This window comes from Cervus canadensis, chromosome 21 (assembly GCF_019320065.1).
Source record: "Cervus canadensis isolate Bull #8, Minnesota chromosome 21, ASM1932006v1, whole genome shotgun sequence".
NCBI lineage: Eukaryota > Metazoa > Chordata > Mammalia > Artiodactyla > Cervidae > Cervus > Cervus canadensis.
Genome location: NC_057406.1, coordinates 16,889,456 through 16,907,646, shown reverse-complemented (window position 1 = coordinate 16,907,646; position 18,191 = coordinate 16,889,456). Strand labels below are relative to the sequence as shown.

At 41.0% G+C, this 18,191-nt stretch overlaps 1 protein-coding gene across 1 annotated transcript in view; it reads left to right on the top strand.

Annotated features, from left to right (window-relative positions):
• LOC122423127 overlaps positions 1–18,191 on the top strand; it is a 308,231-nt gene that overhangs the window by 140,675 nt on the left and 149,365 nt on the right. Inside the window, 5 exon segments of the mRNA XM_043439907.1 lie at positions 1,930–2,244; positions 10,060–10,374; positions 14,252–14,560; positions 14,654–14,971; positions 18,030–18,122. Coding sequence (XP_043295842.1) covers positions 1,930–2,244; positions 10,060–10,374; positions 14,252–14,560; positions 14,654–14,971; positions 18,030–18,122 — 1,350 coding nt within the window.

The following is an 18,191-nucleotide window of genomic DNA, read 5'->3' as shown; positions in this document are numbered from 1 at the left end:
TGGTGAAGAATCCCATTTTTTATATCAGGTTTCTTTCCAAACCATCTGCATTCCTTGGCTCATAGACCCCCTTCATCCATCATCACACCAGCAATACTGCACGTCTCTAACCATTATCCAGAGTCACACCTCCCTGGAGCCAGAGCCAAGAAAGAGTGCTTCTATTGGTTTGGCCAAAAGGTTCCTTCTTTTTTTCCTGTAAGGTGGTCTAGTAACAGTTAGTTCTCTTTCACTTCATTTGAAACAATTTTATTAGACTATTTTGTGACAGCTATCATAGCAGCATGCATCTTTTCTTAAAAAAAATCAAAATCGGTGAGTTTTTGTATAGCCATCTTAATTTGAAAATGGAAGAAAGAAGCAACATTTTTGGCATATCATGCTTTATTATTTCAAGAAGTGATAGAAATGCAACTGAAATGCAAAACAAATTTGTGGAGTGTATGGAAGTGTGGTGATTGATCAAACTCATCAAAAGTGGTTTATGAAGTTTTGTGTTGGAGATTTCTCACTGGACGGTACTGCACAGTAGGGTAGACCAGTTGAAGTTGATAGCAGTCAAATGGAAATATTACTTGAAGACAATCAATGTTAAACAATGCAGGAGATAGCCAACATATTCAAAATATCCAAATCAAGCATCAATAGTCATTTGTACCAGCTTGGTTATATTATTTACTTTGATGTCTGAGTTTCACATAAGTGAAAAAAAAAATCATGGCAGTATTTCTACGTGGGATTTTCTACTTAAACATAATGAAAACATTTTGCTTTTAAAACAAATTGTGATGGGTGAAGAAAAGTGGATACTGCCCAATAATGTGGAATGAAAGAGATTCTGGGGCAAGTGAAATGAAGCACCCCCAACCATATTAAAGGCCAGTCTTCCACCAAAGAAGGTGATATTGTGTATGTGGTGGTATTGGAAGGGAGTCCTCTATTAAGGGAGTACCTTCAAGAAAACTGAATGATAATTCCACCAAGTACTGTTCCCCGTTAGACCAACTGAAAGCAGCACTTAATGAAAACCATTCAGAATTGATCCAGAGAAAATGCATAATCTTCCATCAGGATAATGCAAGACCACATACGTCTTTGTAGGCCAGGCAAAAACTGCCACAGTTTGGCTAGTTCTGATTCATCAGCTGTATTTACCAGACATTGAAGTTTCAGCTTTCCATTTATTTAGATCTTCACAAAATTCTCTTAGTGGAAAAAAGTTTAAATTTCCTGGAAGACTATAAAACACACTTGGAATAGTTCTTTGCTTAAAAAGATAAAAGTTTTGGGAAGAGGGAAATATGAAGTTGGCTGAAAATGGCAGAAGGTAGTGGAACAAAATGATGAATATGTTGTTCAATCAAGTTTTTGGTGAACATAAAAAATATCTTTTGACTTAAAAACCAAAAGAACTTTCTGGCCAACCCAGTAAGAATGTGATTAGACTGGGTTCACATAGTTTATCCACAATAGTCCAACTTAATATCACCATCTCACAATTCTCCCCTTAATCACATCTATGAAATCCCTTTTGCCAGGTAAGGGAACATATTCATGGTTTCAGGGATTTGCATGAGACATCTGCAGGTTTATTATTCTGCCACCTCCCCAATAACATATCACATCCCTTTCACACTCTCTTAGAGGTTTGGTCAAGATGCAGAATTCAGCACCTCCCCCCACCCCACACAGGTGCCCAGATTGCTCTTCCTCTCTGTTCACATTCACTACATCATGGTAGTAGAAATGTTTAAAAAGACAGGCACGAATGGAAATTCAAGTAAAAGGGAGACAGCTTTCAGTCTTATCACCTAATGGGTATCTCCTCAGCTAGTTCAGGAATGAATGGCCACTATTTCTGGGAGAGAGGAAAACCCAGGGTGCTGAGTGAAGTTCTCACCAGTCTTGATTCCTCCCTTTTGATCTTAGAGTTCCTGGCCCTCAGAATGGTGAGTGAGGACCAGCACTGTGCTGGGTGGCTGGAAGTTTTCTACAATGGAACCTGGGGCAGTGTCTGCCGAAGCCCCATGGAAGACATCACTGTGTCCATCATCTGCAGTCAGCTTGGCTGTGGGGACAGTGGAAGTCTCAACACTTCTGTTGCTCTTAGAGAAGGTTCTAGACCCCGGTGGGTAGATGGAATCTGGTGTCAGAATACGGATACATCTCTCTGGCAGTGTCCTTCTGACCCTTGGAATTGCAGTTCATGCTCTCCAAAGGAGGAAGCCTACATCTCATGTGCAGGTGAATTACTGTCTGTTTCTGTGTCTGTCTTAAACCCACAGAATGTTAATAGTGAGATTTTATATTTTCATATTTAAGTCATGAATTTAACATAGGTCCACAAAATGAAGTTAAGACCAGTTCAGTTCAGTTGCTCAATTGTGTCCGACTCTTTGTGACCCCATGGACTGCAGCACACCAGGCCTCCCCGTCCATCACCAACTCCCAGGGCCTACTCAAACTCATGTCCAAAACATCAGTGATGCCATCCAACCATCTCATCCTCTGTCATCCCCTTCTCTTCCAGCCTTCAATCTTTCCCAGCATCAGGGTCTTTTCAAATGAATCAGTTCTTCACATCAGCTGGCCAAAGTATTGGAGTTTCAGCTTCAGCATCAGTCCTTACAATGAATATTCAGGACTCATTTCCTTTAGGATGGACTAGTTGGATCTGCTTTCAATCCAAGGGACTCTTCAAGAGTCTTCTCCAACACCACATTTCAAAAGCATCAATTCTTCAGTGCTCAGCTTCCCTTACAGTCCAACTCTCACATCCATACATGACTATTGAAAAAACCATAGCCTTGAGTAGATGGACCTTTGTTGGCAAAGTAATGTCTCTACTGTTTAATATGCTGTCTAGGTTGGTCATAGCTTTTCTTCCAAGGAGCAAGCATCTTTTAATTTCATGGCTGAGATCACCATCTGCAGTGATTTTGGAGCCCTCCAAAATGAAGTCTGTCACTGTTTCCATCGTTTCCTCATCTATTTGTCATGAAGTGATGGGACCGCATGCCATGAGCTTGGTTTCCTGAATGTCAAGCTTTAAGCCAAATTTCCTTTCCTCTTTCACTTTCATCAATAGATTCTTTAGTTCTTCTCTTTCTGCCATAAGGTTTGTGTCATCTGCATATCTGATGTTATTGATATTTCTCCTAGAGATCTTGATTCCAGCTTGTGCTTCTTCCAGCCCAGCATTTCTCATTATGTAATCTGCATATAAGTTAAATAAGCAGGGTGACAATATACAGCCTTGACATACTCCTTTCCCTATTTGGAACCAATCTGTTTTTCTATATCCAGTTCTAACTGTTGCTTCCTGACATACAGGAAGCATACAGATTTCTCAAGAGGCAGGTCAGGTGGTCTGGTATTCCCATCTCTTTAAGAATTGTCCACAGTTTGTTGTGATACACACAGTCAAAGGCTTTGGTGAAGTCAATAAAGCAAAAGTAGATGTTTTTCTGGAACGCTCTTGCTTTTTTGATGGTCCAGCAGATGTTGGCAATTTGATCTCTTGTTCCTCTGCCTTTTCTCAATCCAGCTTGAACTTTTGGAAGTTCAGAGTTCACGTACTGTTGATGCCTGGCTTGAAGAATTTTGAGCATTATTTTGCTAGCTTGTGAGATGAGTGTAATTGTGTGGTAGTTTGAGCATTTTTTGGCCTTGCTTTTCTTTGGGATTGGAATGAAAACTGACCTTTTCCAGTCCTGTGACCACTGCTGAGTATTCCAAATTTGCTGGCGTATTAAGTGCAGCACTTTCACAGCGTCATCTTTTAGGATTTGAAAGAGCTCAACTTGAATTCCATCACCTCCACTAGCTTTGTTCCTAGTGATGCTTCCTAGGCCCACTTGACTTCACATTCCAGGATGCCTGTCTCTAGGTGATTGATCACACCATCATGGTTATCTGGGTCATGAAGATCTGTTTTGTATAGTTCTTCTGTGTATTCTTGCCACCTCTTCTTAATATCTTCCACTTCTGTTAGTTCCATACCACTTCTGTCCTTGATTATGCTCATCTTTTCATGAAATGTTTCCTTAGTGTCTCTCCTTTTCTTGACGAGATCTCTAGTCATTCCCATTCTGTTGTTTTCCTCTATTTCTTTGCAGGGATCACTGAAGAAGGCTTTCTTATCTCCCCTTGCTGTTCTTTGGAACTCTGCATTCAAACGGCTTTATCTTTCCTTTTCTCCTTTGACTTTAGCTTCTCTTCTTTTCTCAGCTATTTATAAGACCTCCTCAGACAACCATTTTGCCTTTTTGCATTTCTTTTTCTTGGGAGTGGTCTTGATCACTGCCTCCTGTACAATGTAACAAACCTCCATCCAGAGTTCTTCAAGCTCTCTGTCTATCAGATGTAATCCCTTGAATCTATTTGTCACTTCCATTGTGTAATCAGAAGGGATTTGATTTAGGTCATATCTGAATTGTCTAGTGGCTTTCCCTACAGAGACTGAGCCAGAACTCTGTCAGAGTGTCTCCTGTGGAGGTGCAGGTCAGCAGTGGCCTGCTGCAGGGCCTCTGGGTGCAGCTGACCTGGGTATGGCATAAGTCCTCTTGGAGGAGGTTGCCATTAACCCCATTATAGAACCACCAGAAATTGCACAGGAGTGGGGAAACAGACACTTGGAGGGCACAAACAAAACCTTGTGTGCAACAGGACCCAGGAGAAAGGAGCAGTGACCCTACAAGAAACCAATCCAGAGATGCCCATGAGTGTCCAGGAGTCTTTGGCGGAGGCATGGGCAAGCGATGGCCTGGTTTGGGTCAGAGGCACTGAGTGCAGCAGTAGGTGCATGGAAGGAAGTTCTGAAGGAGGTCACCACTATCTTCATCACCTCCACCATAGTTTGGCCCCAGGTCAAGCAACAGGGAGGGAATGCAGCCTCACCCATAAACAGAAAATTGGATTAAAGATTTACTGAACATGGCCCCACCCATCAGAATAAGACCCAGTTCCCCTCAGTCAATCTCTCCCATCAGGAAGCTTCCATAAGCCTCTTACCCCTATCCATCAGAGGGCAGACAGAACAAAAAACATAACCACAGAAAATTAACCAAACTGATCACATGGACCACAGCCTTGTCTAGCTCAATGAAACTATGAGCCATGCCATGTAGGGCCATCCAAGCCAGACGGGTCATGGTGGAGAGTTCTGACAAAACGTGGTCCACTGGAGAAGGGAACGGCAAACCACTTCAGTATTCTTGCCTTGAGAACCCCATGAACAGTATGAAAAGGCCAAAAATATGATACTGAAAGATGAAATCCCCAGGTTGGTAGGTTCCCAATATGCTACTGGAGAAGAGTGGAGAACTAACTCCAGAAAGAATGCAGAGACAGAGCCAAAACAAAAACAACACCCAGTTGTGGATGTGATGGGTGATGGAAGTAAAGTATGATGCTGTAAAGAGCAACATTGCATAAAAACCTGGAATATTAGGACCATAAATCAAGGCAAATTGGAAGTGGTCAAACAGGAGATGGCAAGAGTGAACATTGACATTTTAGGAATCAGTGAACTAAAATGGACTGGAATGGGTGAATTTAACTCAGAAGTCAACATGGAGTTGATTTAACCCACACGTTCTAACACTATTTTTTAAAATTTGTAGTTGACATATAATCACGTAACAGTATTAGTATTAGTTTCAGTCGTGCAACATAATGCTTATGTATTTGTACATACTGGAAAATGATCACTATCCTATGTTTATTTTTGGCTGTGCTGCATCTTCCATGCTGTGCACAGTCTTTCTCTAGTTGCGTTGAGCAGGGTCTGGTCCCTCGTTGTGCTCTGCAGCCTTCTGTTGTGGTGGAGCACTGGCTCCAGGGCGCGAGGGCTTCAGGAGTGGCTGCACACAGGCTCAGTAGTTCTGGTCCGAGGGCTCCAGAGCACAGGCTTAGTAATTGTGGCCCACAGTCTTAGTTGCCCTGCGGCATGTGGGATCTTCCTGGGCCAGAGATAGAACCAGTGTCCCCTGCATTCAAGGTGGATTCTTAACCACTGAACCACTAGGGAAGCCCTTACTTTTTTCTTGTGATGAGAACTTGTAAGGTTCTTTGTTACCAACTTTCTCATATAAGATACAGCATTAACCCAGGTGACACTACTGGTAAAGAATCCCCTTGCCAAAGCAGGAGACAAGAGATGTGGGTTCCCTCCCTGGGTTGTGAAGATCTCCTGGAGAAGGAAATGGCAACTCACTCCAGTATTCTTACCTGGGAAATCCCATGGATAGAGAAGCTTCTCAGGCTACAGTCCATAGGGTCACAGATGGGCAAGACTGAGCACACACACACACACACATTAACTGTACTCCCTATACTGTACATTACATCCTCATGACATTCATTTTAGTGCTGGAAGTTTGTGCCTTTTGACTACCTTCATCCATTTTGCCCACACTGACCCACCTTTGACAACCACCAAACTGTTCTCTGCATCTCTGAACCCTTTTTAAAAAAAGCTATTTTAAGATTCCACATATAAATGAGACTATATGATATTTTTCTTTATCTGTCTGGTTTAGCTCACTTAGCATAATGACTTCAAGGTACATTCATGTTGTTGCAAATGATGAGAATTTCTTCTTTTTTTGGTGGCTGTGTGCGTGTGTGTATGTGTGTATATGTATATATATGTGTGTGTGTGTGTGTGTGTATATATATATATTTTATCCATTTATCCATCACTGAAGGCTTACATTGTCTGGCTATTATAAATAATTCTGCAGTGAACATTGGGTTGCACATATATTTTCAAGTTAGTGTTTTCATTTTCTTCAGATAAATACCCAAAAGGAAAATTGCTAAATCATACAGCAGTTCCATTTTTAATTTTTCAGGAACCTCAAAACTGTTTTCCATAAGGGGTGCATCAACTTACACTCCCTGCAACTGTGTATAAACTTTTTCTTCTCTCCACATTATTACAGCTCTTGTTCTTTCTTATTTTCTTTTTTTTGATAAAAGCAATTCTGTGAGGTGATATCTTATTGAGGTTTTGATTTGCATTGACCTGGTGACTAGTAACATTGTGTACCTTTTCATGTACCTGTTGACCAGATGTATGTTTACTGTGGAAAAAAAATGTCTATTCAGGTCTTCTGCCCATTTTGAAATCAGACTTTTTTTTTCTCTGTTATTGAGTTGTATGAGTTCTTTAAATATTAACAGTTTGGATATTAACTCTTATCAAGTACATTTAATTTGCTAATATTTTCTCTAATTCCACAGATTGTCTTTTCATTCTGTGTATCATTTCCTTTGTGGTGCAGAAGTTTTTAAGTTTTATGTAGTTTCACTTGGTTATATTTGCTCTTGTTGCCTTTGTTTTTGGCATCAAATCCAAAACATCATCACAAAGACTGAAGTCAAGGACATTTTTTCCCTTACTTTTTCTTCTAGGATTTTTATGGCTTCAGGACTTATGATTAAGTCTTTAATCCATTTTGAGTTGACTTTTGTGAATGGTGTATGATAGGGGTAACTTTGCGTCTTTCCACTGTGGCTGTCCAACTTTCCTAACACCATTTATTGAAGAGACTGCCATTTCCCCATTGTATATTCTTGGATCCTTTGTCAAAAGCTAATTTACTGTATATATTTGGGTTTATTTCTGGGCTGTCTGTTCTGTTCTCTTGATGTCTGTGTCCCTTTTTATACCAATACCATACTGTTTTGATTACTATAACTTTGTAATTTAGTTTGAAATCAGGATGCATGACACCTCCAGCATTGTTCTTCTTTCTCAAGATTGATTTTGATATTCAGGGTCTTTTGTGGTTCCATAGAAACTTTAGGATTGTTTATTCCATATATGTGAAAATTTCCACCTGAATTTTGTTAAGGATTACTGTGACTCTGTCAATTTCTTTGTGTAGCATGAGCATTTTAACAATATAAGGTCTTCCAACCCACGACCACAGATTATCTCTTGATTTATTTGTGTCTATCTTTCATCAGTGCCCTATAGCTTTCACTGTTCAAAGTCTTCACCTCCTCTGTTAAATTTATCCCTAAGTATTTTATTGTTTTTGTACAATTGCCTATGTGTCATAGTGAATAATAGATAAGAGTAGCTTTAGAATTTATTTAATAATTTTCCTTTAACATTATGTAGGTGAAATTTTGAATATAAATTAATTCTGTGCTTATGGACAAATTAATTTTGTTGTTTTTGTTTAGTCATTAAGTTGTGTTCAACTCTTTTCCACCCCATGGACTGTAGTCTGCCAGGCTCTTCTATCTATGGGATTTCCCAGGCAAGAATACTGGAGTGGGTTGCCATTTCCTTCTCCAGGGGATCTTCCTGACCCAGGGATCAAACCTGCATCGCCTGCATTTCTAGCAGATTCCTTACCACTGAGCCACTGGGGAAACCCAACAATGCCTACCTAATAGCAATGCTGTGTGTTAAATTAAACTTATTTTTAATATGCACTATTTATTATCATAAATCATTACCTTTAATTGATATTTACTTTACTATTAATATTTCACTGACTAACATGAAGCTAAAGGACTTCTGTTTCACTGAATTTTATTCATCTACACACTGATTCAATAAATATTTATTAAGCAACTATCACGGTATTTAGAGAAGGTTCTCCATATACATACTTGTTGAATCTTGTTGAATGCTGCTGCTGCTACTGCTAAGTCACTTCAGTCATGTCTGACTCTGTGTGACCCCATAGACGGCAGCCCACCAGACTCCCCATCCCTGGGATTCTCCAGGCAAGAACACTGGAGTGGGTTGCCAGTGCCTTCTCCCTTGTTGAATGAGTGCATACAATATGTAGGCACTGTCCTAATAGCAGAAATGCAGGGCAAACAAGATATGCAAAGCCCTTCCTCCAGGGAAACTTTAATTCAGGTAGGGGTGTGTGTGTGTGTGTGTGTGTGTGTACACATTTGGAGATGTCTGTATATTTGTTTCTATATTTGTTATTAGATGCAGGTAGTTATAAACAAGTAAATATTTAAAGTTATTTTAGAAGACTCTATGATAGCTTTCATTACAATTTGTATTTTTCTCTAGCATGTTTAAATTTTTCTTATTTATTTATCAGTCAGTTCAGTCACTCAGTTGTGTCCGACTCTTTGTGACCCCATGGACTGCAGAATGCCAGGTTTCCCTGTCCATCACCAACTCCCAGAGCTTGCTCAAACTTATGTCCATTGAGTTGGTGATACCATCCAACCATCTCATCCTCTGTCATCCCCTTCTCCTCCTGCCTTCAGTCTTTCCCAGCATCAGGGTCTTTTCCAGTGAGTCAGTTCTTCCCATCACGTGGTCAAAGTGTTGGAGTTTCAGCTTCAGCATCAGTCCTTCCAATGAATATTCAAGACTTATTTCCTTTAAGATTGACTGGTTGGATCTGCTTGCAATCCAAGGGACTCTCAAGAGTCTTCTCCAACACCACAGTTCAAAAGCATCAGTTCTACGGCGCTCAGCTTTCTTTATGGTACAACTCTCACATCCATACATGACTATTGGAAAAACCATGGCTTTGACTAGACAGACCTTTGTCCAGCTTCCCTGGTAGCTCAGTGTTAAAGAATGTACCTGCCAGTGCAGGAGATGCCCAGTTGATCGATGGGTTGGGAAGATCCCCTGGAGAAGGAAATGGCAACCTACTCCTGTATTCTTGCCTGGGAAATTCCACGGACAGAGAAGCCTGGCAAACTACTGTCCATGTGGTCACAGGAGAGTCAGACATGACTTGGTGACTCAACAACAACAATGAAGAACTCTACAAATCAGAAGGTTAATACCGATAGACTTGGTAACAACATCTGTCTCACACGACTCAGTAGAGTAATATTTCCTGTTTTGGCCCATTTTCACCCTTATTACTCTCATTGCTGCTATAAGAAACCAGACCCAGGAGCTTGCCCAAATGCAAAAACTCCGTGTCTCAACCAGCAGGCTCTGCAGCCTCAGAGGAGACTCAGGACCCGAAGACTCTTCTCATCCCCACCGTCCCATCCCACTCCCCGCGCCTGCGTCAACATCTCATTGTCACATTTCTCTCCCCTCAGGTAGCAGACAGCTCCGCCTGGTGGACGGGGGCGGTCCCTGCTCCGGGAGAGTGGAGATCCTTGACCAGGGCTCCTGGGGCACCATCTGTGATGACGGCTGGGACCTGGACAATGCTCACGTGGTGTGCAGGCAGCTGGGCTGTGGAGGAGCCCTCGATGCCTTGAAATTTGCTCAGTTAGGTCAGGGATCAGGGCCCATCTGGCTGGATGAACTGAACTGCGAAGGAAAGGAGTCTCACGTGTGGAGGTGCCCTTCCCGGGGCTGGGGGCGGCACGACTGTGGGCATGCAGAGGATGCTGGGGTCGTCTGCTCAGGTACGGTCAGTGCATTGTGCATGGGCTGAGAAAGTAGAAAGTTCCAAGGAAGTCGGTGTCTGGTCACCTGGCGATAGAAGATGACCGAGTTAGAGAGGTCTAAGACATCTACCCATCCTCTCTGAGGGCACATTTATCTCTGAGTGATGGGCTTCAACTACTATCCTCTTGTCAGTCTCTGATATTTCTTCTCCAGTGATCTTACCTGACAGAGTTCAATCTATTATTCCCAATTAAAATTAATCTTCATGATTTTTTATATAATTTTTGGAAGAGTGAAATACTCACAAATCACCACCCCCACCCCTTTGCACAGTGAACCCATAGGAAGGAGCGACAAGAATGAGAGTGCATCTCTCTCGATGTCATTGTTTCCGTAGTTACCCTATGACACGCTATTTTGCACTAGGTCAGTAGGAGTGGAGGTACAGGGGATATCATTAAACAAATCATAAAGCAATTTATGGATTTATGCCAAATTTCAAGTCTCCTTTGCAAATTTAAATGTAAATATTCATAGCCATTTGGCTAGTAGAACCAGAGAACTGTGGATGAAATGCTCTGAGTCGTAGCTTCTCCTTCTGTTGTTATTAGAAAAGATTCTTTGTCCATGTTTTCTTTTAAAACATCTGCATAAGCCAAAACTTTGAAAGAACACTTAGCTATGTGTTGTGCACTGACACATCAATGGTGGAGGCAATGAAATATTGATTCTGTGTTTTATAGTAAGAGATCATATAGTTTACACTTGATGATTTCAGTGATATAAGGGAATTACACTTGGGGATTTATTTGATAGGAATAGAGGTAAGGGGCCATATACAATTTTTGAAGAAGCTGAAAGAGAGTTATCATGGCTTGGAGGGATGGTAGGGCAATGGGAGCTGAAAAAGCCACCTGTGGGGTTCTCTGAACAGCCCTGAGGGTCCAGGTGTGGTGTGGAGGATGCTTTGTGTGCCTAAGGACACAGGATATCAGTACAGCAAGGGACCAGACAAGGATATATCTGACCACAGTTTCATTTTGCCTTTGTTGCAGTTGATTCGTATAAATAAATGACCCTTTGAAATGGCAGTTTCCCTTTCTTTGATTATCCAAGTATCTCATAAACATTTTGGAGGACTTAAAACTGTCTACTTGTTTTTCTCTTGCACTTCTAAAAAGATAAGAGCATTGTTTTATTATGATGTACATTCCCAACATCGACCAAAATTCCTGAATATAACAGACTCTAAAAAGATGCTTGTATTTGAAATAAACCACATGAAAATAGGTTCTCAATATTGCCTTCAAAATAACATCCTCCTACTTAAATATCAGACCTCTGCAGAGGATTCAGATATGACTCCTTTGTAGCCTCTCCTCTCTCTCCATTTCATTTCCCAATCAGAGGTTGGGGAGTTTTCTGGGCCTCCAGGGACCCGCTCTCCTTGGCCTTTGCTGCACCTTGATGTAAAGTTCACATTGATCCCCTCTGACTTTCAGAGGGGAATGGGCAGCCCAAAGGTTGAGGGCAGGTCTTGTCTTCTAGGAAGATACTTGATCTTTGTGTCTCTCTGAAAGGCCACATACCTCATCCAACAGAGATACTTCCTACACCTCAGGCCACACAGTGCTCTGTTCCAGCCAAACCTGTAGGAGTCCAGAGTGATGGGTGAAGAGCCAGAGGGTCCAGGGTCAGCTGAGGCTGAAAGTCAGAGGGTTGAGAGTTGGTCTGGAGGCAGATGCATCCCAGCTACAGGGAGAAGCTTGATCAGAGGGAGAGAAGTAAGGATGGATGTACATGAACAATGATGAAAACCCACCCAGTCCCTTATGACCTTGTGGTTCCCTGGATAAAATCCAGCCCCAAAGCTATAACAGTGAGATAGCCTTTGGGACAAAGGGCCCTCAGCAGAAGCTGAAATGCAGAAAATCGGGGCTCTCCCAGGCTCAGGCACAGGTGCAGAGAGAATCCTTTCCTGACAAACTGGCCCCTGAGTTCCCTCCTATGTTTCTCTTGCAAATGGACTAAACTTGGAAAACGGAGACCAAAAAGAATTTCAGCGCTATTTATTGAACAGATTGTCTTCTCTAATGATATAAAGTATTACCTTCTTCAAATACTAAATTTCTGTGTATGTATGTTTTTGTGTCTGTTAGATATTTATATTTTGCCCCATTCTTTCTGTTGTTATACAAGAACATAGTTGATTTTATTATTTTTAATCACTTACCCCTCACATCAGCCTTCTAGTTCATAAATTTTCTTGCAATGTTCACACACTTATTTTTCCATTTGAAAGCAAATATAAAGTAAAAATGAAATAATAATTTGTCTCGGGAGACTATCCTGATGTGTATAAGACTTTGTTCTGTATATATTTGAGTGTCTAACATGTGTCAGGCTATCTAAAATAACGTGTAAGCGATATTTCTTCTTTCTAAATTCATAATTTGATGGGATTAATGCAGAAACTAACAAGATGTTGAGTAAAAAGTATTTAATTAGAAAGAGTAGCCTGTGATCGAACTCCCCATGAGACCAGTTCGATCTCTTTCAGTTTACACTCCATCCATTTCCGGTTTAATCTACCACACATCCCACCCACACTCCACTCCTACAGATGTTCTTCCCTTTCAGAGTCTCCTTTCCATTCATTTGTAGCCTTTAAGATTGTTCTCTTGTCTGCAGTGGGTAAAATGGGAAAGGGTAGCAGGGTTAGGTGGCCAGATGGGAGGAGCACAGTGGATAAAATGTGTCAAAAACTTGGACAAATATTTTCCTCAAGTCTGTCTATTTTCCATCCATATTGAGGTTTTGCATTTGGAAACCTCTAAATTATAAGTGGCTTGTTTGCTCTCTGCTCTCTTTATCTCCCTCTCCTTTTTTTACTGCATGCTAGCTATTTCTTAAGAATCCAAATAGGAAAGGAATACGCAGTTAGCATATACAGAGGATTAAAATACATTAAATTATCATCATTTCTTAGTATTTGCTAAGATTGCCATGTCTTAGATTCCCATGTCTAGTAGAAAGTAATCAAACTCAGCTGATTTGCATAGTCCCACTGAAAACTCATTCTCTCCCTTGATAAATCCTAGGCTTTCAAGAAAGATGGCTAGGACCAGCCCCTCCCTCTCCTATGACTCTCTGAACTTTCTTAATATTCAAACTCATTTATGGACAACTTCTTTTCACAATCAAGTCACCTAAGAAATTCTGGGAATTTTTCACCATCAAGAATTATGAGACATAATTGTGCTGTTTCCAATGCCAATATATGTGAAATCATAATAGGCTTGTTATAATATACATCAAATCATAATAGGCTTGTAGACTTGGTATGATGTCTAGCTTTCCTCCTGTGAGCTGTAAGTCTGTCTACAGTCTAGCCTGAATTAATAGATCTCCTGCTATGAGATTCCCTCTCCTCAGTGACTTGATTATTGGCTCCTGAGGGAAAACTGGCCAGAATTCTAGCTCCAGAAATCTCAGATGAGCTTCTAATCTTGTCTGGCTCTTAGTCCTCTAAACTATTGAATCCCATAAACCTACTTCACTCCAGGTTAGTTCAGCTCTGTGCTCAAGTATGATCCCCACTACAGTGTGGTTTCCTTGGGCCTTGTCGTTTCCAGGACCTTGGATGAGGAATTCTCATCCTATTCAATCTCAAAGTATACATTCTTACTGACTGCAAATTTTTCTGGGTTTCTTTTCATAAACTTGGTCATGAAAATATTAATACAATTCTGACCCTGTCAAATTCTCTCTCCATGCCCCACTTCTAGAAATGAAATGCTTTCACATCCTTGCCTATGATGTGCTGTTCCCAATGCCAAGCAAGGACTATGAACACTCACAGGGTTTGTTGCTGCTGTTGATTGTTTCCCTTAGGATTTGTGCGTCTGGCTGGAGGAGAAGGACCCTGCTCAGGGCGAGTAGAAGTTCATTCTGGAGAAGACTGGACCCCAGTGTCTGATGGGAACTTCACAGTCCCCACAGCCCAGGTCATCTGTGCAGAGCTGGGATGTGGGAAGGCTGTGTCTGTCCTGGGACACGTGCCCTTCAGAGAGTCCGATGGCCGGGTCTGGGCTGAAGAGTTCAAGTGTGAGGGGGAGGAGCCTGTGCTCTGGGCCTGCCCCAGAGTGCCCTGTCCAGGGCGCAGGTGTCACCACCGTGGAGCTGCTCAGGTTGTCTGTTCAGGTGAGATGCAGGTCAGGCCTTTCATCTCTGTGAACACCCTGTTCAGGTGAGAAAGTCATGTGATTTTGCTGAAATCCTGTGTTCTTCTACCAGTGTATGCAGAAGTCCGGCTCATGACAAACGGCTCCTCTCGGTGTGAGGGGCAGGTGGAGATGAACATTTCTGGACGATGGAGAGCACTCTGTGCCTCCCACTGGAGTCTGGCCAATGCCAATGTTGTCTGTCATCAGCTTGGCTGTGGAGTCGCCATCTCCACCCCTAGAGGACCACATTTTGTAGAAGGAGGTGATCAGATCTCAACAGTCCGATTTCACTGCTCGGGAGTAGAGTCCTTCCTGTGGAGTTGTCCTGTGACTGCCCTGGGTGGTCTTGACTGTTCCCATGGCAACACAGCCTATGTGATCTGCTCAGGTAAGAGAGGGGGGAAGGGCTACTGGTACTCATGGAGTGAAATGTCCTCATGAGCAGAGAGTGAGGGAAACATGGCTTCAAAAATCAGATATTTCATGGTGAAATACGCTTCCTCTCATTGTTCATTCATTTTTCAGGTCAGGGCAAGAAGTGTGAAGGGGAATAATATATTTTTGAGCAGCATTATTATTTACAAATAGTCATGGAAAACAAAGTACCGGCAGTAAGTGTAGACCTCAGTCATGTTCCACAACCCAGATAAGCCCAGAGACTTTCCCAGCACTACAGAGTCACTGTTGCCTCCTAGTAACTATGTCCTGTGTCCTCTCCAGTGAAAACAGTTTAACTTCTACTACCATCGAATATTCACTGGAAGGACTGATGCTGAAGCTGAAGTTCCAGTATTTTGGTCATCTGATGTGAACAGATGACTCGTTGGGAAAGTCTCTGATGCTGGGAAAGATTGGGGGCAGAAGGAGAAGAGGGTGTCAGAGGATGAGATGGCTGGATGGCATTACTGATGCAATGAACATGAACTTGGGCAAACTCCGGGAGATGGTGAGGGACAGGGAGGCCTGGCATGCTGCAGTCCATGGGGTCACAAAGGTTGCAAATGACTGGGCAATTGAACAACAACAATAACAAAAACCATAGGATATTTTATTGATTTTTGAACTTTATATGAAATCATGCAGTATGTTTCTTGTGTGTCTGACTTCTTTGACTCAACATTATGTTTGGGATTCACTCATGGTGTTGATTGTAGCAGCTGACTATTCATTTTTATTACTGTAGAGTAGTTCTTTGAATGATCCACATGAAAATATACTGATCCATTTGACTGATGGTAGAGCTTTGAATTATTTTCTGTCCTTGACTATTACAAATATGATGCTACAACTTACCATGACAATGACTTTGGGTGAAAATCTATGCTATTTATTTAATCCTTGGTCTTTTATTTTCATTTTCTTAATGGTACCATGTCCTTAGATGAGCAAAGATCTTAATCTTAAGGAAATATAACTTACTAGTTTTTTCCTATATATTTAGTATTTCTCATATCCTTTTGAAAAAAACTTTGCTTACTCCAAGACCTTAAAATCATTCTTCAACAGTATCTTATAGAAGTTTATTTTTCTCTTGCATATAATTGCATATTCCTTCTGAGATTGACATCTATATAAGATAAGGGTCAAGTTTCATATTGACATCTAATTGACTCAAAATCTTTTTCTGAGATGATTTTTGTCTCCACTGTGTGCCACCTTTGCCATAAGGAGAAGGGCATATGTGTCTAAGTCTTTTTTAGACTCTGTTCTATTCCATTGTATCATTTGTCTATCCTTCCACCAATACTGTATTTTCTTAATTATTGTAATTTTATAGTAAATTAAAATTTACAAGAGTTGCTTTATATTAACTAACTATGTTGCCTTTCTTGTCAACTGTGTTGGTCATTCTTGGCCTTTTACGTTTAAAAAAAATTTTGGAATTAGTTTGTTCTTTTTCGCCAAAAGAAACTTCATAAATGTATTTTGATTGAGATTATATTTAATCTACCAGAAATTTGAGGATAATTGACTTTGACAGTTTTGAGTCTCCCAATGCATTGACATGACATATCCCTCCATTCAGTTAGGTCCATCAGAGCTTTTCCCCATCTTTTACTAGGTTTTCTCCTAGGTGTTTCATGTCTTTGACATTATTTGTATTTCTTTTAGTGAAAGTGTCCTAGGAATTAATTCTTTCTGACTTATTTTTACCTTTTAATTTTTTTTATCTTGACCTAATTTGAGACCTGAAAGTTGCAAAAATTCCCAAATGACGTTTACCTGGATCTCCCAATATTAGTGTTTTGCTTTAATCTTCCTCTCTCTCTCTGTCCCCCTCCTGCCCCATTTCGCCATAAACATGTAAAGTCTTTCTGAATTAGGTTGCAGTCATGATGTCCTTTTTTCCCTAAAATTATTCAAGAAATTTCCTTATTAACCAAAGTTCCATCAAGTCCTCAACTGACTTCAACCCCAGATGACATCTAAATGCAACTACATGAACTATCCCAAGACACAACTGCCAAGTTGAGTCTTTCTCAAATTACTGACCCAGGAAGACTTAAGAAAATGAAGAGTGTGGAGATATATATATTGCTTCAGAGGCTGTTTTTATAATTTGTTATACAGAAGGTAATCAGGACACTTACTATGTGGCCTGCACTTCTAATAGAGGCATATTTGTCTTATGACCTTCCACTTTATTGATTCTCCCTTATGCTGAGCTAATTTGCTGATATGCTCATTCTTTTGTTCTTAATTTCAACTAGTAAGTTATTCAGCTCTAGAATTTTTATTTGTTGTTATCATTATTTGTTTTTTTCCATCAGGGTGCACATTTTGTCCGTTAATTCCATGGGCACCTTAATCAAGGCTCTTTAAATTCTCTGTCAAGTAACTCTAGTAGCTGAGTATCCTGGGGAATTGTTTCTAATGTCTACATTTCCTCTTGGTTTCTCATGAGATCTATTTTCAATAAATATCTTTTAAAATACAGACATTGTAGATGACAAATTGTAAAAATACTTCAGAAAGTGTTTTCTTTTGTTTCTTCTATTTAGGGATAGATTTAGGGACAGAACTTATTTAACTCATCTTAGTGCTTGAGAGAAAAATTGTGGCCCTGTCAGAAGCAGAACTCTCCATAGGGAAGGCGAACACTACAGTTATGAAAACTTTACGACTATGTTAACCTGGGCTTCCCTAAACGCTCAGTGGTAAAGAATCCACCAGCCAATGAAGGAAATACAGGGGATGACATTTTGATTCCTGGTTGGGGAAGATCCCCTGGAGGAGGAAATGTCATTCCATTCCAGTATTCTTGCTTCGAAAATCTCATGGACAAGGGGGCTGGTGTACTACAGTCCATAGGGTCAAAAAGAGTTGGAAACTACTGCGCAACTATCTTACATTTTTCTTCTCAGACCCCACTGCTTGTCATTATTTAGTTTATTCAGTTTCCTGTTTTTCAATCACCAACACCCTGATCATTGCTGTTTCTGCAGGAAACCACACCCAGGTGCTGCCCCATTGCAATGACTCCCTGTCAGAATCAGCAGGCTCTGCAGCCTCAGAGGAGAGCGCCCCCTACTGCTCAGGTGAGTGTCCCGCAGAACAGAAGACTCATTACAACCCTGTCACGGCCCCATTGTCCCATGCCTCTCTCC